At 36.0% G+C, this 18,182-nt stretch overlaps 1 protein-coding gene across 6 annotated transcripts in view; it reads left to right on the top strand.

Annotated features, from left to right (window-relative positions):
* Positions 1-18,182, top strand: part of PHKB (phosphorylase kinase regulatory subunit beta) — a 265,138-nt gene that overhangs the window by 142,966 nt on the left and 103,990 nt on the right. For all 6 annotated transcript variants that reach the window (XM_025920805.2, XM_025920806.2, XM_086689519.1 and 3 more), the window contains 3 exons: positions 3,948-4,011; positions 13,322-13,417; positions 14,725-14,922. In XM_025920805.2, coding sequence (XP_025776590.1) covers positions 3,948-4,011; positions 13,322-13,417; positions 14,725-14,922 — 358 coding nt within the window. The remainder of the gene's footprint in view (positions 1-3,947; positions 4,012-13,321; positions 13,418-14,724; positions 14,923-18,182) is intronic.

Raw genomic sequence — 18,182 nt, 5'->3', positions numbered from 1 at the left:
CATATTTAGACCTTTTACATTTAATGTAATTACTGATATGTTTGGAGTTAATTCTGGCATTCTATTTTATTTGTTTTGTGTTTCTCTTGTTTTCATTTCTCTTTTCTTACCTTCGTGTGAGTTCTTGAACATTTTTTAGAATTCCATTTTGACTTATATATATTAGATTTGAATGGATCTTTTTGTATAGCTTTTAAGTGCTTGTTGTAGGTATTACACATATACAGATACAGATACATTTACATTTACAACAATGCAACTTATTGATATCACCGTTTTTACCAGTTGGAGGGAAATACAGAAATCTTACCTCCCTTTATGTGATATTACCCTCTCCCATTTATAATATAAATATCCTAAGCATTTCCTCCCCATACATTTAGAACCACAATTTTACAACTTTTGCTGTAACCATCACACAGAACAAAAGCCTATTGTATTTACACATATTTTTGCTTACCATCTTCCCTTTTCCTTTTTGATTGTTCCAAGATGGTTGATTTCTTTCCCTCTCTCTTTCTGTCATTTCCTTTCTGTTTTGAGAACTTATTTTAATCACAGTTTTAGAGTAGATCTGCTGGTGACAGAACTCTTTTTTTTCTTTTATCTGAGAATGTCTTGCCTAGATAGATAGATAGATAGACAGACAGACAGACAAAATAACATATTTACTGGTATAAGATTCTGGGTTGACAGTCCTTTTCTTTCCGTGCTTAAAAACTTTTGTGCCGCATCCTTTTAGCCTTCATGGTTTCTAAAAAACAAGTCACTGCTATTCAGTTAGTTTTCCACCTATAGGTAAGGTGTTTTCTCAGGCTTCTTTCAAGACTTTTTTTTTTTTTTTTTTTAATTTTTTTTTTTCAACGTTTATTTATTTTTGGGACAGAGAGAGACAGAGCATGAACGGGGGAGGGGCAGAGAGAGAGGGAGACACAGAATCTGAAACAGGCTCCAGGCGCTGAGCCATCAGCCCAGACCCCGACGCGGGGCTCGAACTCACGGACTGCGAGATCGTGACCTGGCTGAAGTCGGACGCTTAACCGACTGCGCCACCCAGGCGCCCCAAGACTTTTTTTTTTTTTTTAAAGATTTTTTTGTTTCTAAGTAATTTCCACACCCAACATATAGCTCAGACTCACTAACCTGAGATCAAGAATGGCAAGCTCCACTGACTGAGCCAGCCACGTGCCCCCTTTCAAGATTTTTAATTTGTATTAGTTTTCAAAACTATGGTGTGTCCTAGCATAGATATTTTTATTTTATTCTGTTTGAGTTAGCTACTTGAATCTGTAGCTTTTGTCATTTGCTAATTAGGTAGTTTTCTGCCATAATTTCAAGTACTTTTTTTAGCCCTGCCCTTTTTCTCCTCTCCTTCAGGGAGTCCAGTTACTTGAATGTTAGATTTTTTGTTACAGTCCCATAGATCCCTGAGGCTCTTTTCATTGTTTTTTAGAGTCTTTTGTTAAGACTGGATAATTTCTATTGTTTTATCTTTTAATCTAGTTGTTTTTTTCTTCTGTCTTCTCCATTCTGCCATCAATCTTGTCCATTAAGCCTTTTGCTCTGATTATTGTATTTTTCAGTTCTAAGAGGTTTGCTGAGACTGCCTGTTTCTTAGCTGAGGCTTTCTATCTTGTCATTTGTTTCACTCATATTCATAATTGCTCAATGAAGCATTTTTATCATGGCTGTTTTAAAATTTTGTCCCATAATTCTAACATCTCTTCCATTAGCATTTATTGATTATCTTTTTCATTCAGTTTGAGATCTTTCTGTTTTTAGATATGATGAGTGATTTTTTTTTATTAAGGCATGGACATCTGGGTATTATATTATAAAACTCTGAATCTTTTTTTAACCTTTTACTTTAGCTGTATTTTATTGACACCATTCTGGTAGGGGAAGGGGACAGGAGCATCACTCTATTATTGCCAGTTTAGAATGTATTGCCAGGTTTTTTGTTGACACCCAAGATAGAGAGTCTTCATTCCTTCTGGATCTGGGTGGGATGTATCGCTCCCCAGTTGGCTTCCACTGATACCTTCCTGGTTGGAAAGGATAGGAATGCTTCGTTACTTATTCCCAACAGGCCTCCATTTATATGATAGGGAAAGGGTGTAGCCTTAGAGCTGGGCATTAGTGAAAGACCTAACTCTCCATTGGACCTCCTATGATGACATTCCAGCAGGACGGGGAGGTTCATTTCATTACTGATGGGTAGGAGTGGAAATCTAGGCTCTCCATGTGATCCTCACAGTATGAGGAGGGGAAACTTCTTACCACCCATTGGGAATAAAAAGTCTTGGCTTCTTTCTTGGACTTCTCTGATATCACCACAGCTGAGAGGGTTGGTGATTGGGTATGGTTCCTCATTATAGACTCTGGAGTGTAGATGTCTAGGTTTCCCATTCAGCCTTTATAGGACTGGGTGGAGATAAGGACCACGGTCTTTTTCTGAATGGTTATTGTCTAAAGTTTTCTGTTTTATTGGGCTTCCCTATTCCTCGTCCTTTGGCTAGAGAGAACAGGCTTTTGTTGGGGCTTTTTTAAATGTACCTACTGACATTTCCTAGTTGTTGACTTCGTTAAGTCTGTTATATATGAGGCAAAAAGGAAACTCAAGGTGTTTACCACAGTGTTGTTCCTAAAATCCTGAGGTTCTTAGCCAGTCTGCCTTTTTCCCCCATTTTCTGAACCTTTTTATGTTTGCTTATATAATGTGCAAGGTTTTTAGTTATATTTAGTGAAAGGAATAGGGAAAGTTATGTCTGCTCCACCTTTCCATCCATATATTTCAAAATAAGTTTCCCACTTCTTTCTATTCTTTCAAAATAGATTTCCCTATCTGGTAATAAAAGTAGTAGTCTTACTTGAGAACATTTCGTGTAAACAACTCATAGAAAATATGGATGGCAATGACATGATTAGCTTAAAACAGTGCTTCTCAAATTTAAAGTATATTCAAGAATGTAGAGGGCTTTTTAACACTGTTGGGTCCCACTCCCAGAGAGGAGTGAGAACTGGCATTTCTAACAAGTTCCCAGGGAATGCTGCTGCTCTGGGGACCACACTGCACTGCTCTGGGGATTACTGCACTGTAATCACTGCTTTAAAGAAATATTTAAATGATGACAGGTCATGACTTCTAAATGATATTAATGGCATACGCAGTTGCTTTAAGTAAAAAAAAAAAAAAAAAAAAAAAGAAATTATAATAAGTAAAATAAGCCAGGTATTTGATCTAAAATACTTAAAGGTTGGTCTTTATAAGATGACAGTGTCACATTTTTAATGAAATTGGGGTCTTCCCACTTTTTAGCACTATTGTATATGACATTTGAGAGACCAAAAGGGTACAGATTTTACACAAAGAGAAGAGTATAGCAAATAAATGAGAGGTGTGGTGATCATTTGTTCTTTGAGCATAAAATAATGCCAATTTTATTGGACCCTAAGCAAAGAGCATTTGAATGGTTGTATTAAACTCCTATTAAACTCTGGTAAGTGTATGACGTGCAAGATCTTTTTTAAAGCTCAGAGTTGATGTCAGAAAAGTTCTGTTAAATTGATCTGAACTAATGATGCCCAATCTGGTTATTACTGAGTACATGTCATCATAATACACCTTCCTCTAAAGTTCATCTTTTTTTTTTTTTCTTGAGTTAGTGAATATAAATGATACTGGGATTAAAACTACTCCCACCAACAGTATGACCATTTGTCTAGATCAAGGTGAACTTAGAAATATTTTTCCCAGAAGATCACTAACCATAAAAAAGAAAAATTAAAATAGTGAAATGTCAGATTAAAGTCTCTTAAACATTATTTTTCTCATGGAAGTTGTTATAAGTGATAATAAAGAAACTTGCTTGTGAATATTCATTAGATAATGGTTATTTTGTAGCCATATACATCCGAATTATACAGTATTTCCTTTTTCCTTTTAGCTCTGTTGGCTTAGCAAAAGCAGCTCTAGAAGCAATTAATGGATTCAACCTCTTTGGCAACCAGGTAAAAAGAAACAAAAAACAAAAACAGCAATATCAACAATAAATTTTGATTATTTTGTTGAATAGTATGATTAATTAATGTGGCCATTCATTTACCTAGTCATTCCTTATGATCAAAGAATGTCTGGAATTTATGTAGTTGCTCATGGTTGAACAACCTTTCCTTTGAATTTGATTTGCCAGTTAAATTTTAAATTTAATTTTCTAACTAAAAAACATTGCTTAATTTAAAAATATCTTTTGATAAAGAATTGTCATTTTCTTTGTTCAATAAGTTTTCTCTCATATCTCTTGTTGAACTTTCACATTTTTATTTCTCTTTCTTTTTTTAAGTAAGTTCTACGTCCAGCATGGGGCTTGAACTCAAGACCCCGAGATCAAGAGTCTGATACTGTACCAACTGAGTCAGCCAGACACCCCCAGTTTTCACATTTTAAAATATTCTTGACATTATAAATCATATATTTTCCATGTCAGTTCCCATGTTAAATTCAACTTAATGTGTATCAATATATATCATGGATAAGGGAGTTTGTGTAATGTGTGCAACCAAAGAATTGGAAACTTTGATCCTAGCTTAACCTTCAGCTGGCTGTAATTTTATGTCAATATCTCATTTTCTTTGGGATAAAAAGGAAACCCTGAGGATTATCTTAAATTTTCATAAGATGTTTAACTAGTTTCTGCACCTAATCAAGTGACCATGGACTGAGTTGTCAAATGGAAGGAAATAATATGTAGGAATACAGGTTGCTTTTCTGGGTCAAGGAGTAAACTAAATTTCGTTAGCAATTTTTGTAGATTTCTAAGATGGGAGAGTAAAAGAAGTTTCCAATTGATACTGTAATTAACCCTAAGCTATTAAAATGCTAAGTCAGTGAACATACATTTTAGGAAGCTATTGCAAAATGTGACATGGTTTTTGTTATAGCAGTTACAATACTGTTCACCTCAAGTCTTTAATTTAAGAAAGTTTCAAGTTGGCGTATGGTAGCACAACTGCCTTTCTGCCCCTTCCTATATATGCAGTCTCTTTTCTTCTCACTCCCACTTCCTCTGGAGGATGGACTCTGATTATATCCAGTCCATGAGGAATGAAGAATGAGCACAGACATGAAAGGATTGGGAAAAGGAGAGCAACACCCCATTCTGGGTTCCCAAGAGGTGACTCTAAATCACCCACTCCCATACTCTTCTTCCTCTCTCAAGACTTCTGGCTGGAGAAATGGAGGGATCAGAGATCATGGGTACTTAGCAGTGTGTGAGCCTACTGAAAATCATGAGTATTAATATTATGCCTCTCCTAGAGATTCTTGGTTCCCCTGGCACTGTAGGATCCCTTGCCTTGTACCAACATGTCTGTCTCTCTGGAAGAGTCAACATACTCAAGAAAATCCCACTATATATATATATATATATATATATATATATATATATATATGTATGTATATATATATATATATGTGTGTGTGTGTGTGTGTGTGTATTGAAAAGTGTGTGTATATAAATATATATATATACATGTGAATTTATGTGTGTAAATATAAATATGTAGAGAATACATATATAGAGAGATAGGTAGATAAATAGGGGTAGATAGGAAGGAAGGAAGGGGAGAGCAATATGGCACAAAGGAATGACATTGTTTTCGGAGTCAGGAAACAGGATCACTGTGTGCTCTGTACTCCCACCTGTGAGCTCTGTAACTTTGGCTAGTTATTTATCTATGTCTCATCTTCCTCATCTAAAAAGATAGAGAAAATGATACTAGGACCTAACTCAGAAGGTTTTTATGCAATTAAAAAACTTAATTAGCATAATGCTTGGCAAAGATTAAACCCTCAATAAGTGTTAATCTCTTGTTATTATTAATGAATTACTGGTAATACTGGTAATCCTAAAGAAAGGAAATGAAGAGAAGGACTGAAAAACCTCTAGAGAGTATCTTAAGGGGACTGAGAAGAGTCATGGACTAAACCAGCAGTGTTAAAGTCTGGAAAGATGCAGGTCTTGCTCTTCTGTTCTCTATGGCCTACCAAATAGTGGCTGAGCTGTGTGTCTAGGTTGGATGTTAGGAAGTAGTGATCAGCTCTTTTTTGCAGTTGTGCCATCTCCTTTGATGTACCTGAGTTGTAGCATATGTTACTTCTGTATCTACTATGTATACCTCCTCCACCTACTTAGATACCCACACCCCTATCTCTAATACCCCATCTCTCAGAGCTCTGCCTTCAGGCTGCTTTTCCCAGGAAGCTTTAATAGATTGCTTAGCCATAATTCTAAAAGCACTGAATTGTTTTTTTATGCATTCTGATTTTGAGTTATAAATATACTGCTGGTATTGTTACCCAGCCATAATTTCTCAATCTTGGCTGCACATTGAAATTATTTGAGGAGCTTAAAAACAATGGTGATGCCTGGGCTCTACCCCTAGAAATTCTGATTGAATTGGTCTGGGGGAAGCATTGGTTTTGAGGTTTTCCTGTACTGCCCAGGAATTCTAATGTGCAGCCAAGGATGAGAATAACTGTTCTAAGCAAAGTTCATTCTTGATCTTGTTTAGCTCATATATGTTTACAGCAGAGCCATGCACCAAATGTTCACTGACTTGAGTATTTCTTGATTATTTCAAATGGGCAAATAATATCTTATTCCTGTGGCCACATAGATGTTACCTATTGCAAGTAAAATCCCTCTCCATCTTCCATTTTTTTGGATAATATCAGAGAGAATCCTAGTTTTACAAATTCCCACCACTACATTGGGACGCCTGGGTGGCGCAGTCGGTTAAGCGTCCGACTTCAGCCAGGTCACGATCTCGCGGTCCGTGAGTTCGAGCCCCGCGTCAGGCTCTGGGCTGATGGCTCAGAGCCTGGAGCCTGTTTCCGATTCTGTGCCTCCCTCTCTCTCTGCCCCTCCCCCGTTCATGCTCTGTCTCTCTCTGTCCCAAAAATAAATAAACGTTGAAAAAAAAATTTTTAAAAAAAAAACAAATTCCCACCACTACACCAATTAAATTAGAGAGGTACCTGCTAAAGAGTAACACATTTAAAAGTGCATGCGATCTTTTTAGTGTTTAATGATCTTATAATATTGCTTCGTGTACTTTAAAGAGCTGTGATCTAATTAAAAGTCAATGGTTAGAAAAATAACTAATATAACAAAAAAAAATGTTTTTATTCAAGTGAAAACGCTAAGAAACCTCTTCAAGACTTGAGGGATTTCAGGTCACATGTATATTCTCAGTTATTTCTAACAACCATTGATACAGTGTTTTGGAAGACCTGATCATGTGTCTTTAATTCAGAGCTTTCAAAAAATGCTTTTCCTGGGGCGCCTGGGTGGCTCAGTCGGCTAAGCGTCCGACTTCAGCTCAGGTCATGATCTCACAGTTCGTGGGTTCGAGCCCCGCGTCAGGCTCTGTGCTGACAGCTCAGAGCCTGGAGCCTGTTTCCGATTCTGTGTCTCCCTCTCTCTCTGACCCTCCCCCGTTCATGCTCTATCTCTCTCTGTCTCAAAATAAATAAACGTTAAAAAAATTAAAAAAAAAATGCTTTTCCTATTGGTGGCAACTTAGAGAGTCATTGATCTTTGGAGTTGGAAGGGCCCTTCTCTCTGAGTGATCAGAGTTGAGATGGCTTTTCACAGGTTATGAAACAGAGAGGCAAACCAAGGAATTAAACCAAAGACACTTGGTAATGAATCTGGAATATCAGATATTAGTACAGGAAACCTTGGATCTTGAATGCTTTCCACCTGTAGAAGTGACAGCTGTGCTTTTTCTTGGAAAACTCTTAAGGCACTTAAGAGTCAAAAAGTTCTTAATTTTTTAAATTAAATTAAATTTTGTATTGAGAGAATTAATATAAAACATTAATTTCAGGTGTGTGACATAAGGATTAGATATTTGTACATGTTACAAAATGATCACCACATTAAAGTCTAGTTAACATCCATCAACACACATAGTTACACTTTTTTTTTCTTGTGGTGGGAACTTTTAAGATCTATTCCCTTAGTAATACTCAAATATACAATACAGTGTTATTAATTAGAGTCACCGTGCTGTATATCACATTCCCATATTTATTTCATAACTGAGAGTTTATACCTTTAGACCACACCGTTTTCTTCTTAATTATTGAACTTTTGAAGGAAGTATCCACTTATCAAACAATGTGAAAGCCCTGCCTTTAACCCTTAGTGTACTTTGGTGTAAGAGATAACATGGATGTTAGCTTTTATTTTAATGGGAAATTATTAGGTGGAATAAGCTTTTAGCTTTCAATATGATTATCATCTTTCTACTTCTTTTCTTTTTTTTGATATCAGACTAGCTTTATTATTCAAGAAAAAACCCATTATTTAAATATTCACTCTGAAACTATTTTCAAAACTTATTTTCCTTTGCGAAAGAATATCTAAGAAGAAAATATGATAAAATGGCCCAGTTTATTTACTGATCAGTTTAAAATAAAGGCTAATTTGTAACATTTAGAAGCATAACTCATATAACCCTAAATATAAGAATTATATATTTCATCATAGTTTCAATATATATTCCATAAAAATATAGTGACAATATGTAGAAAAATTATTAGAAATATTTAAATAAATCATACTTTATACTCAGGAAATGTCATAGACATTGTTAGCAACAGTGTTGTGATTCCTGAGTCTAAGTCTCAGCTCTGCTCTTCCGAAACCCTGAAAATTAACACTCAGGCTCATCTTTCCCTGTAGTTTGAAATTTCCTTCAACAGTATGTGAGTAGGATTTTCGGTAGAGAAAAGAAGCCTGGCTTGTGGGAGGGGCTACTGGAGGTTCCTGTTGGGTCAGTATATAAAAGTTGGCACCTGGGTGGTTCAGTTGGTTAAGCATCAGACTCTTGATTTTGGCTCAGGTCATGATCTTATGGGCTGACAGTGGGGAGCCTGCTTAGAATTCTTTCTCTCCCTCTCTCTCTGCCCCTTCCCTGTTAGTACTTTCTCTTTCCCTCTCAAAATAAATAAATAAACATTTAAAAAAAAGTTAGGGGCTTCTGGGTGGCTCAGTCAGTTAAGTGTCCAACTCTTAATCTTGGCTCAGGTCATGATCTCTTGGTTTGTGAAACTGAATCCCTGCTTGAGATTCTCTCTCTCTGTGCCTCCTCTGCTTGTTCTCACTCTGTCTTTCTGTCTCTCAAAATAAATAAGTAAACTTTAAATTAAAAAAATATTTTAAAAATGTTGTCTATTTACACACCCATGCCACCCACAGCCATGGTGCAGAGGGGTAATGCCCACCAGCAAATATCCTTTCTGTAAGAATGCCACTAGCCAGGATCTGCCACAAAACTAGAGGACAGTCTGATGCTGAACTAGGGAAGAATGTGGTGTGATTAGAGTGGTGTGGTTTTGTTTTCAGAAGAATAGAAAAGATATCATGTATAGTAGATATATTGACCAGTTTCACTGTTTAATTCTTTGCTGCTAGATGAGGGCAGCAAGCCCATTAACTCAGGTTCAGAGAAGTGATTAATGGGGAAAAGAAAGGCTCAGACAATCCTTCAAATCATTTCACTTTGAATTGAGACTAAAGAGATCATCAGTGTCTTATGGTCATAGATATCACCCTTGGTACCATCCCAGAAATGTTTGTTGTGGTCATGGAGCCTTGAGAACACGTCTCAGTACAGCTCTTACCCACCACTAAAGCTCAAGTCCCCATGACAGTAGTCAGGTTGACTAAAATTCTAGTGTATTATTTACTAGGACGCAATTGCAGAAACTCAATTTGGGGATTAAAGTTTAACTATCTGTCTTAAAATATGTCCTTCAGCTGAAGTTGGGATGTTATGGCAGAGATGTAATGATTTCAGGAAATGGAAGGTGAAAATAAAATATCCAAAGCTAATCAGATATTTTGCAGTGACATATGCATAATAAACATCCTTTCAGATTTGTGTCTTTAGTTGGAGAAATCAAGATATTGACAGATGCACTGAGGCCAGACTCTAAAAGGTGATGACTAGAGAGATTGCTCATATTATGAGAAGTGTTGAAAGTAATGGAGACATATGTAGCTTCCTTTGAAGTTTATGGTCCTAAAATTAACATGTCTGATAATTTAAAGTAGGTGATAATTAATTCCATATGTATGTTCTCCTTGATGGCTTTTTTATAAAGTTGTTTCTGAATAGGAATAGCAGCCCATGGCCTTGGATGAATTTTATTCTCCTGTAAATCTGGGTTATATATCTAAAGCATGTTATATTTTTTAAGAAGTTAGCTAAACAGTATAGTTAACCAACCCTTGATCTCAGTGTTTAAATATGGTAACATTATGAGATTATTTTTCCTTTTGTGCATATTTCTTAGAGGCTGGCAGAGGAAGAGACCTCAACCAATACTTTGAAATTAGATAAATAAGCCATTTATTTGTGCCCATAAAATAGAAGTTTCCTCTTTATATTAATCAAAGAGGGACAGGAATTGCCAGATTTGTCATTTCACTTTATTACTTAAAAAGATTGCCCTACTTAGACTGCATCTTTTAAAAATTCAGTTCAAGGCAGACTGATTTGGCATACAACTAACTTTATTAATTATCAGCCTAAGGGTAAACTGTAAGTCCTATTTTCTATACTCACAGATTCCCAAATCACATGCCCATTTATTTCTCTATTTTGTTCTAACCACCCTACTAGCTTCCTTTTCCCCAAAATTCATATCCTAGTTTACCTTCTCCATTAAGTGTCCCAGGCTCCCTATTGTTTTTCTCCTGTTGACTTAAGTTTATTGTCATTAGTATTCTTTCATCTAAGCCAATCATTTGGTATATAGTTTTGTACTGCCATGTGCAGTCTTTTTGTTTTGCTTAATATTCATCTTATTTAGGAATATGTCACCTGGGTCAGTTACTTGGGAGAAGAGATCAAGTTCTCTCTTGTTTATTTTCCTGAAAGGAGAGAGTACTTACTCTGACAATGGCAGCTACTGCATCAAGCTTTGTGAGCTCAGTTTTGTGGGTAGAAATGAGAAGCTGAGACTTTAAAATCATAGAAAGGACAGTTTAGCATTAATCTCATTGTTGAGAGTCAGCTTTACTCATTCATTTTTTATTTATTAATTTATCAGAGTTAAGAGAGATTTAATAAATGATACCATGAATGAAAAATGATTCTATTTTTAGAGATAATATTCACGTATGAACAGGTTAACAGGAAAAATATACATATAGTGAATCTGATATTTTGATGTAGAGTGTAGTAGTACTAGATTTTGAGTCCATCTAGGTGATTGATTCGAAATATTTCAGTTTCAGGGTGAATACATCTTAGAGGCTGGTGTAAATTTGGATGAGATTTAGAGGGTAATATTAAAGTAACATGAAAGTTATAGAGTTCTCTTCTTCCTTTCCCCATGTATTTTTCTGAGTATTGTCTTATTATGGAAGCAGTCTCTGTATACCAATTTCATTCCCTTCATTTTCTTTTTTTAACACTCATTATTGATTTAATACCTTTTTAAATTTCCCCCTTTGCTTCTTGGTGTTTTTTTTTTTTCCAGTAGATTCATGCTAATCAGGATACAAATAAGGTCCACACCTTGTATTTTGTTATGTCTTTTAATTTTATGTCACAAAATGTGATTTGTCTTTGTAAATGTTCCATGCACACATGAGAAAAAATGGGTATTTTGCTATTGTTTGGTAGAATGTCCTGTCTATTAGGTCAAGATAGTTGAATGTTTTGTTTAATATCTACTGTTTTTTCACAGAATTTCTTTCTATTTGTTCTATCAATTACTAAGAGATTGTTATTAAATTCTCTAACTTACAATTGTGGATTTGTCTATTTCTCCTTTCAGGTCTATCAGTTTTCATCATTTATTTGGATGCTCTGTTTTTTTGGTACATAAAAATTTAGTATTGATTCATCTTCTTGATAAATTGACCCTATTATCATTATGAAAATATTTAGCTCCCCAATAAAATAAAAAAAGCCATATTTGCTTATGACGATTCTCTTGAATATGAAAAGTGCTAATAGTAAATTAAAAAAATTTTTTTAATGTTTTATTTATTTTTTAATTAATTAATTTATTTTTTTAGATGTTTTTATTTATTTTTGAGACAGAGGGAAGCAGAGTGTGAGCAGGGGAGGGGCAGAGAGAGAGGGAGACACAGAATCTGAAGCAGGCTCCAGGCTCCGAGCTGTCAGCACAGAGCCCGACGTGGGGCTCAAGCTCAGGAACCGTGAGATCATGACCTGAGCCGAAGTCAGATGCTCAACTGACTGAGCCACCCAGGCACCCCAATGTTTTATTTATTTTTAAGACAGAGACAGAGCATGAGTGGGGATGGGGCAGAGAGAGAGAGGGAGACACAGAATCTGAAGCAGGCTCCAGGTTCCAAGCTGTCAGCACAGAGCCCCATGTAGGGCTCGAGCTCACGAACTGTGAGATCATGACCTGAGCTGAAGTCGGATGCTCAACAGACTGAGCCACCTGGACACCCCAGTAATTTATTTTTAACTTGGTTATTAAACCAATTGCCATTTTTTGGTTACCTGTTTTTTCTGTTAAAGTTTTTGGTTCTTACTTGAAAGATACATTTTAATGTGGGAAATTGTGTAACTCATGTTAAGACATGAGCTTTTACGTCAAAGACCTGATTTTTGAACCCTTCCTCTGTTAAACTAGGAGTCAGCATCCTCTTCATTAAAAGGAACAAAATAATATCTTCATATTGGGGATTAAGGAGGTAATCCATGTGAAGAACAGTGCTTGACATTATGAATATTAGCTATCATTATGTGGCATTATTATTATTAGAGATGCTCCTATCCTTTATACTGTAATCAAATAGTTTTTTATGTCTCTAATTATAGATTATATCTAACTTTGTTTAGTTAGATCATATAATCAATGTTCTTTTTAGGACTGTATAATTCAGATTTCATGAATTCTGATTAGTTCTTGCTTTATTCCTTACCAAAAATGCTAGCTAAACAATTTTTATCTTTATTAAAATAAATATCCTTAATTGATTAGTTATCTTGTAATCACTATGTTTTGATTTATAAGAAAACTAAGGAGAAATATGGAAAATGTAAAAATAATGTTTATTTTTATATAAAATTGATATGTTTATTGCAAAAAATTTGGGAAATACTGAAAATATTAAAACAAAATTAAATCTTCTGTAAGGTCACTCTAAAATGCAACAAATGTTAGAATTTTTGTGAAATTTCTTGCAGTCAAAATGTCCATCATTCTAAAAGTTCTTTTTTCTTGATTTAGGAAATGTGTTTTTCTCTCTTGTTCCAGGGATGTTCTTGGTCGGTTATATTTGTGGATCTTGATGCTCACAATCGCAATAGGCAAACTTTGTGTTCACTGTTACCCAGAGAATCAAGATCTCATGTGAGATATTATTATTTTTTCTAAAACGTTTATTTATTTATTTTGAGGGGGGAGGGGCAGAGAGAGAGGGAAAGAGAGAGAATCCTGAGCAGGCTCCATGCTCAGTGAGAAGCTTGATGCATGGCTTGATCTCATGATTGTGAGATCATGACCTGAGCTGATATCAGGAGTTGGTTGCTTAACCAACTGAGTCACCCAAGCCCCGTAAGATATTGTCATCATAAATTAACATGAACTACCATTTATGATTGCTTCCCCCAAGAAAATGCTTAAAATGTTAGAGGTTGCGAGAGGAAGTGAGGAGATTAAATGTTGCCCCTCACTCTGCTGTCCTGTGGAAGTTTAGTTTAGGAAGTGAACAGAGCTGTGGACAAAGCTATTTTGTCCTTGAGTCTTTGTAGAACTATAGAAAACTAGACCTATTTTGGAGGGGGAGGAGGAGAGGGTAGCAACATTATATCCAAATGAATTTTTTGGTCATAGAATATTAGAAAAATGTTTTTCATGATTTATATTTCTTTTGAATAAAATTACCTGCTTTGTTTCTTTTCAATCATGTGATTCATCTTTAAACTTTTATATGCCTATAGTACCTGATTATAGATTTTTCTAGGGTTTTTTTGGCTCTGTTCTTAGAAAACCTCCCAAATAAAATAATTTAATTATGTAAAAAGAACTATTTCATAGAAGTAATATAAGATTATGATAAAAAAAAAAGAACCCACAAATAAAAATATAATAATGTGACATCCACTCATTTTACCACTTAGTTATATTTTTAGGGTGACAACATTTGGGTCTGTATGTTTGCACATAGTTTTATGTACATATGTAATATTTTTATTTTATAAAACTGGAAGAATATTATTTCTAATGCTTGATAACCTAGTTCTATGAATGGGCATATTTCCACATCTATAAACATTTCTACAATATAAATTTTAATGACTGCTAATTTACTCAGCTAATTGTGGGACATTCAGATTGTTTTCTGTTTTCACCATTATAAACCAATGTTATGACAGACTAAGTTTAATTACTAATTATCGGTGTTAAATTTTTACACACTTCCTTAGAGTTTGAGTCCAGTCAAATCTTGAAAATACTCCTTGTTAATGGATAAATTTTTATCTTTATTTATCTTTATCCTTATTAATGGATAAATTATCTGTAAGGTTTGCTAATTCATGTCCTCATTGTCAGTTATGTAACCTGATTGACTTTTTCATCTCCCTGATTCTCACTGGGCTGTGTTGATCATATCATTGCAGGCACTTACATTACCTTCTTTTTCCTGTTGCCCCCAGAACACAGATGCTGCCCTACTACCTTGCATCAGTTATCCTGCATTTGCCCTGGATGATGAAGCTTTGTTTAGCCAGACACTTGATAAAATAGTTAGAAAATTAAAAGGAAAATATGGATTTAAGCGTTTCTTGAGAGATGGTTATAGAACATCATTGGAAGATCCCAACCGACGCTACTACAAACCAGCTGAAATTAAGGTATCAAAAAATATTTCATACCATAACAGAGTGGTCAAAAGCACTGATTCAGGAAACAGGCTTCTTAGGTTTGAATTCTGGCTCTGCCACTTACTAGCTATCTGGCCTTGGGCAAGTTAATCAACCTCTGTGTGTTTAATACTTTTCATTGGTAAAATAATCATACTATTATTGAAGTTCTTATGAGGATTAAATGAGTTAACATATATCTAAAAGTGCTTCAAATGGTTCTTGACACAGAGTAAGCACTCAGTAAGTGTTAGCCTTATTAGTAGTAAGGCCCATTTGCTAATATTGAGCCATGTTGATTCACTGGATGAATAATTTTTCTAACTGCACTTTCAGTACTTTGCCTGCCTGCTCCATATTGTTTGCCTTATATAATAGGAAATATCTATTTGTGATTCAGCTTTCAGTCTTTTAAACAAATGCTCTTTTTTTCTGTTTCACTTAGACATTTCCCTTTGAAATATAGTCTTCTTAATATTTAGTTTTAAAGCAGTTATTTCAAGTGCACATACATACCACTTTATCTAGGTTTACTGTAGCTATTTTTAAGCTGTCCAGAAAATTCTAACACCCCAAAGAAAGGGTAAGCATCCATCCCCATTACTAAAGACTTCCCTTTAGTGGTATATGTGCTGCCGAAGGGAGCACTTCCCTTTGGTGGTGTAGACTGAAAACTATTTTTGTAAGCATGGTCCTAACTTTGAAGATAGGTAAGGAAGATCCCATGGATCTGTATATAGAAAATGTCTTGGCAACATTGTACCTTGTAATTTGTTAGGCAATTAAGTGCCACTCTTTAATATTTAATACATAGTTTTGCTGGACAACTAGACAGGCTATTTATCATTTTACTTAATTTCACAATTATCTAGAAGCAGTAGGAGCCATTTTATTGTGTACATATTTGAAACTTTATAGCAGTCTACTAGGTTGGGTCACAAGATCCATTTATCTCTTAAGCACTTTCAGATATCTCTTCTCTATTTAATAACATTTCTGAGCTGATTTACAGCACTTACATTTGAATTGGACTTGCTGTAACTACTACCCTGAATATTGTCAAATTTGGGTCAGTAGAGCAGAGTTTCCTTATTTCTGTACCTGCTGCTGAGCACCACCACGGAAAGCCACAGCACCGTGGACAGATGCCACCCCAGATTCAGAACACCCATCTTGGTTCAGTCCTCATCATTGATTTCACTCCTTGTCAGTACTGCTGTGTGACTCTGCTAGGAACTCCCCTTACAAGCTTTTCCAGCTTTTTTTTTTTTCTATTTGTGTTCAAGTTCTCAAACTTTACTTCTTACTCCATAGCCTTTCATTTCTTTTTTTCTCTGTTTTTTCATTTTTAAAAAAAAATTCTTAAATTTGTTTATTTTTGAGAGAGAGAGAGAGAGACAGAATGCGAGCGGGGGAAGGGCAGAGAGAGGGAGACACAGAATCCAAAACAGACTCTAGGCTTTGAGCTGTCACCACAGAGCCTGACGCAAGGCTCAAACTCACCCACCGCAAGATCATGACCTGAGCCAAAGTCAGGCGCTTAACCGACTGAGCCACCTGTTTTTTTAATGCCTATTTATTTTTGAGACACACACACACACACACACACACACACACACACACACACACACCGCGATGGGGGAGGGGCAGAGAGAGTGGGAGACACAGAATCCAAAGCAGGCTCCAGGCTCTACGGGGGTCAGCACAGAGCCCTACATGGGGCTCAAACCAACCAGCAGCGAGATCATGACCTTTGCCAAAGTCAGATGCTCAACTGACTACCACCCAGGCACCCCATAGCCTTTCATTTCTGTTTGACATCCTCTATTCCATCTGTCCTTCATCCATACCTACCTTCATCTCTCTTGTCTCACAGAAGGTGCTGTCGGTTCTTTATCCTACGGCTAACCCTCCACATGTACACCTTAACCTGTTCTCTTTTACTTCCTTGGGTCTCTTACTCTGTCATTTGTTTTCTTCTCTGGTAGAAGGATGTCTGTCTCTATCTTTTTCTTTTTATCCTCCTCATCTTCCTCACTTTCCCTTTCCTTCGTCTTGCTTTCCCCCCAACTCCAATCAGCTTCTTTTCCTCAGCATAAACACAGTGATGTTCATAATTAGAAGAAAAAAAACCCAAAAAACCTTACTCCTCTCTGCCTCCAATCCTCTCTGTCTCTTTGTAGCCACAGTTTTGAAATGCATAGTCTATTCTTGGTGTGTCTCCTTGTTTGCCTCCTATTCACTCCTTCATGTTACACTCCAGCTCTTCTTCAGCATTTACCAGTAGCTGTGTTGGTTTCAGTTATTTTAGGTCACTCGTGGTAGTGGATGATTTTCACTGAACCTCTCCTTGACATTTGAAAGCTTTAATGGAGACCTCTTTCTTGGAACTTTCTTCATTTTCTATGATCCTATTCTCTTCCTAATTCTCTTTTGTCATTGTCTTTCTTAGTTCCTTTTCAGATTCTTCTTCTGCCGCCTCCTAAACATTGCTCTTCTCCTGAGTTCCATCCTTACTTAGTCCTATTCTCTTTTCACGCAATCATAGCTTCAGCGATCACTCTTAACTCCAGATCTCTATCCCTAACCTATACTTCTCCCTCTTAGTGCCCTACTGTGTATCCAACTGCCTCCTTCTGGATATCCTTAATTACTTTACTTGCCAGGCCCTTTCTAATCTGGCTAGCCTGGTCCCCCCCACCTCTTGGGTATTAGCTTTCATGATTTCTTTCTTGTTTGTTCCAGAAATACTGACTTGCTGGTAGTCTAACAAACTTTGTCTTCTTATACATCTGTAGTTTGTAGTATTGTTTTCTCTGCATGGAGTTCCCTTAGTTCATCTCCCCAGAGAAATCCATCAAGCATTAATTGAAGCATCTCCTTTCTTATAAACCCTTCCAACCCTAGGCAGATTCAGGTGTTTCATTTCCTGTGTTCCTGATGTAACATGTGTAGACATCTCATATGATACTACAGTTGTTTATTGACATGCCTGACTCCCCACTAGGCTGTGAGCCCTTGAGGGCAAGTTCCCTCTTTTTTGGCCTTCATAGCCCCCTTTCTAGTTGGTGCCAGGCATTACAAAGGACTTAGTAAATATTTATTGAATGAATGATTAGTATGTGATGTATTAAATGAATATGGTTTTGAATAATAAGAGTTCTAAGAATTCTTTTTAAAAGAACAATGAAGCTACTTATATCAGTCCAGTTTTGTTATTACTATATAAATCATCTATGTATACCCTAACT

This window comes from Puma concolor, chromosome E2 (genome assembly GCF_028749965.1).
Source record: "Puma concolor isolate L17-30 chromosome E2, mPumCon1.1.hap2, whole genome shotgun sequence".
In the NCBI taxonomy this organism is placed as follows: Eukaryota; Metazoa; Chordata; class Mammalia; order Carnivora; family Felidae; genus Puma; species Puma concolor.
Note: the sequence above shows the minus strand (reverse complement) of the source record. Positions and strands in the feature narration are given on the sequence as shown.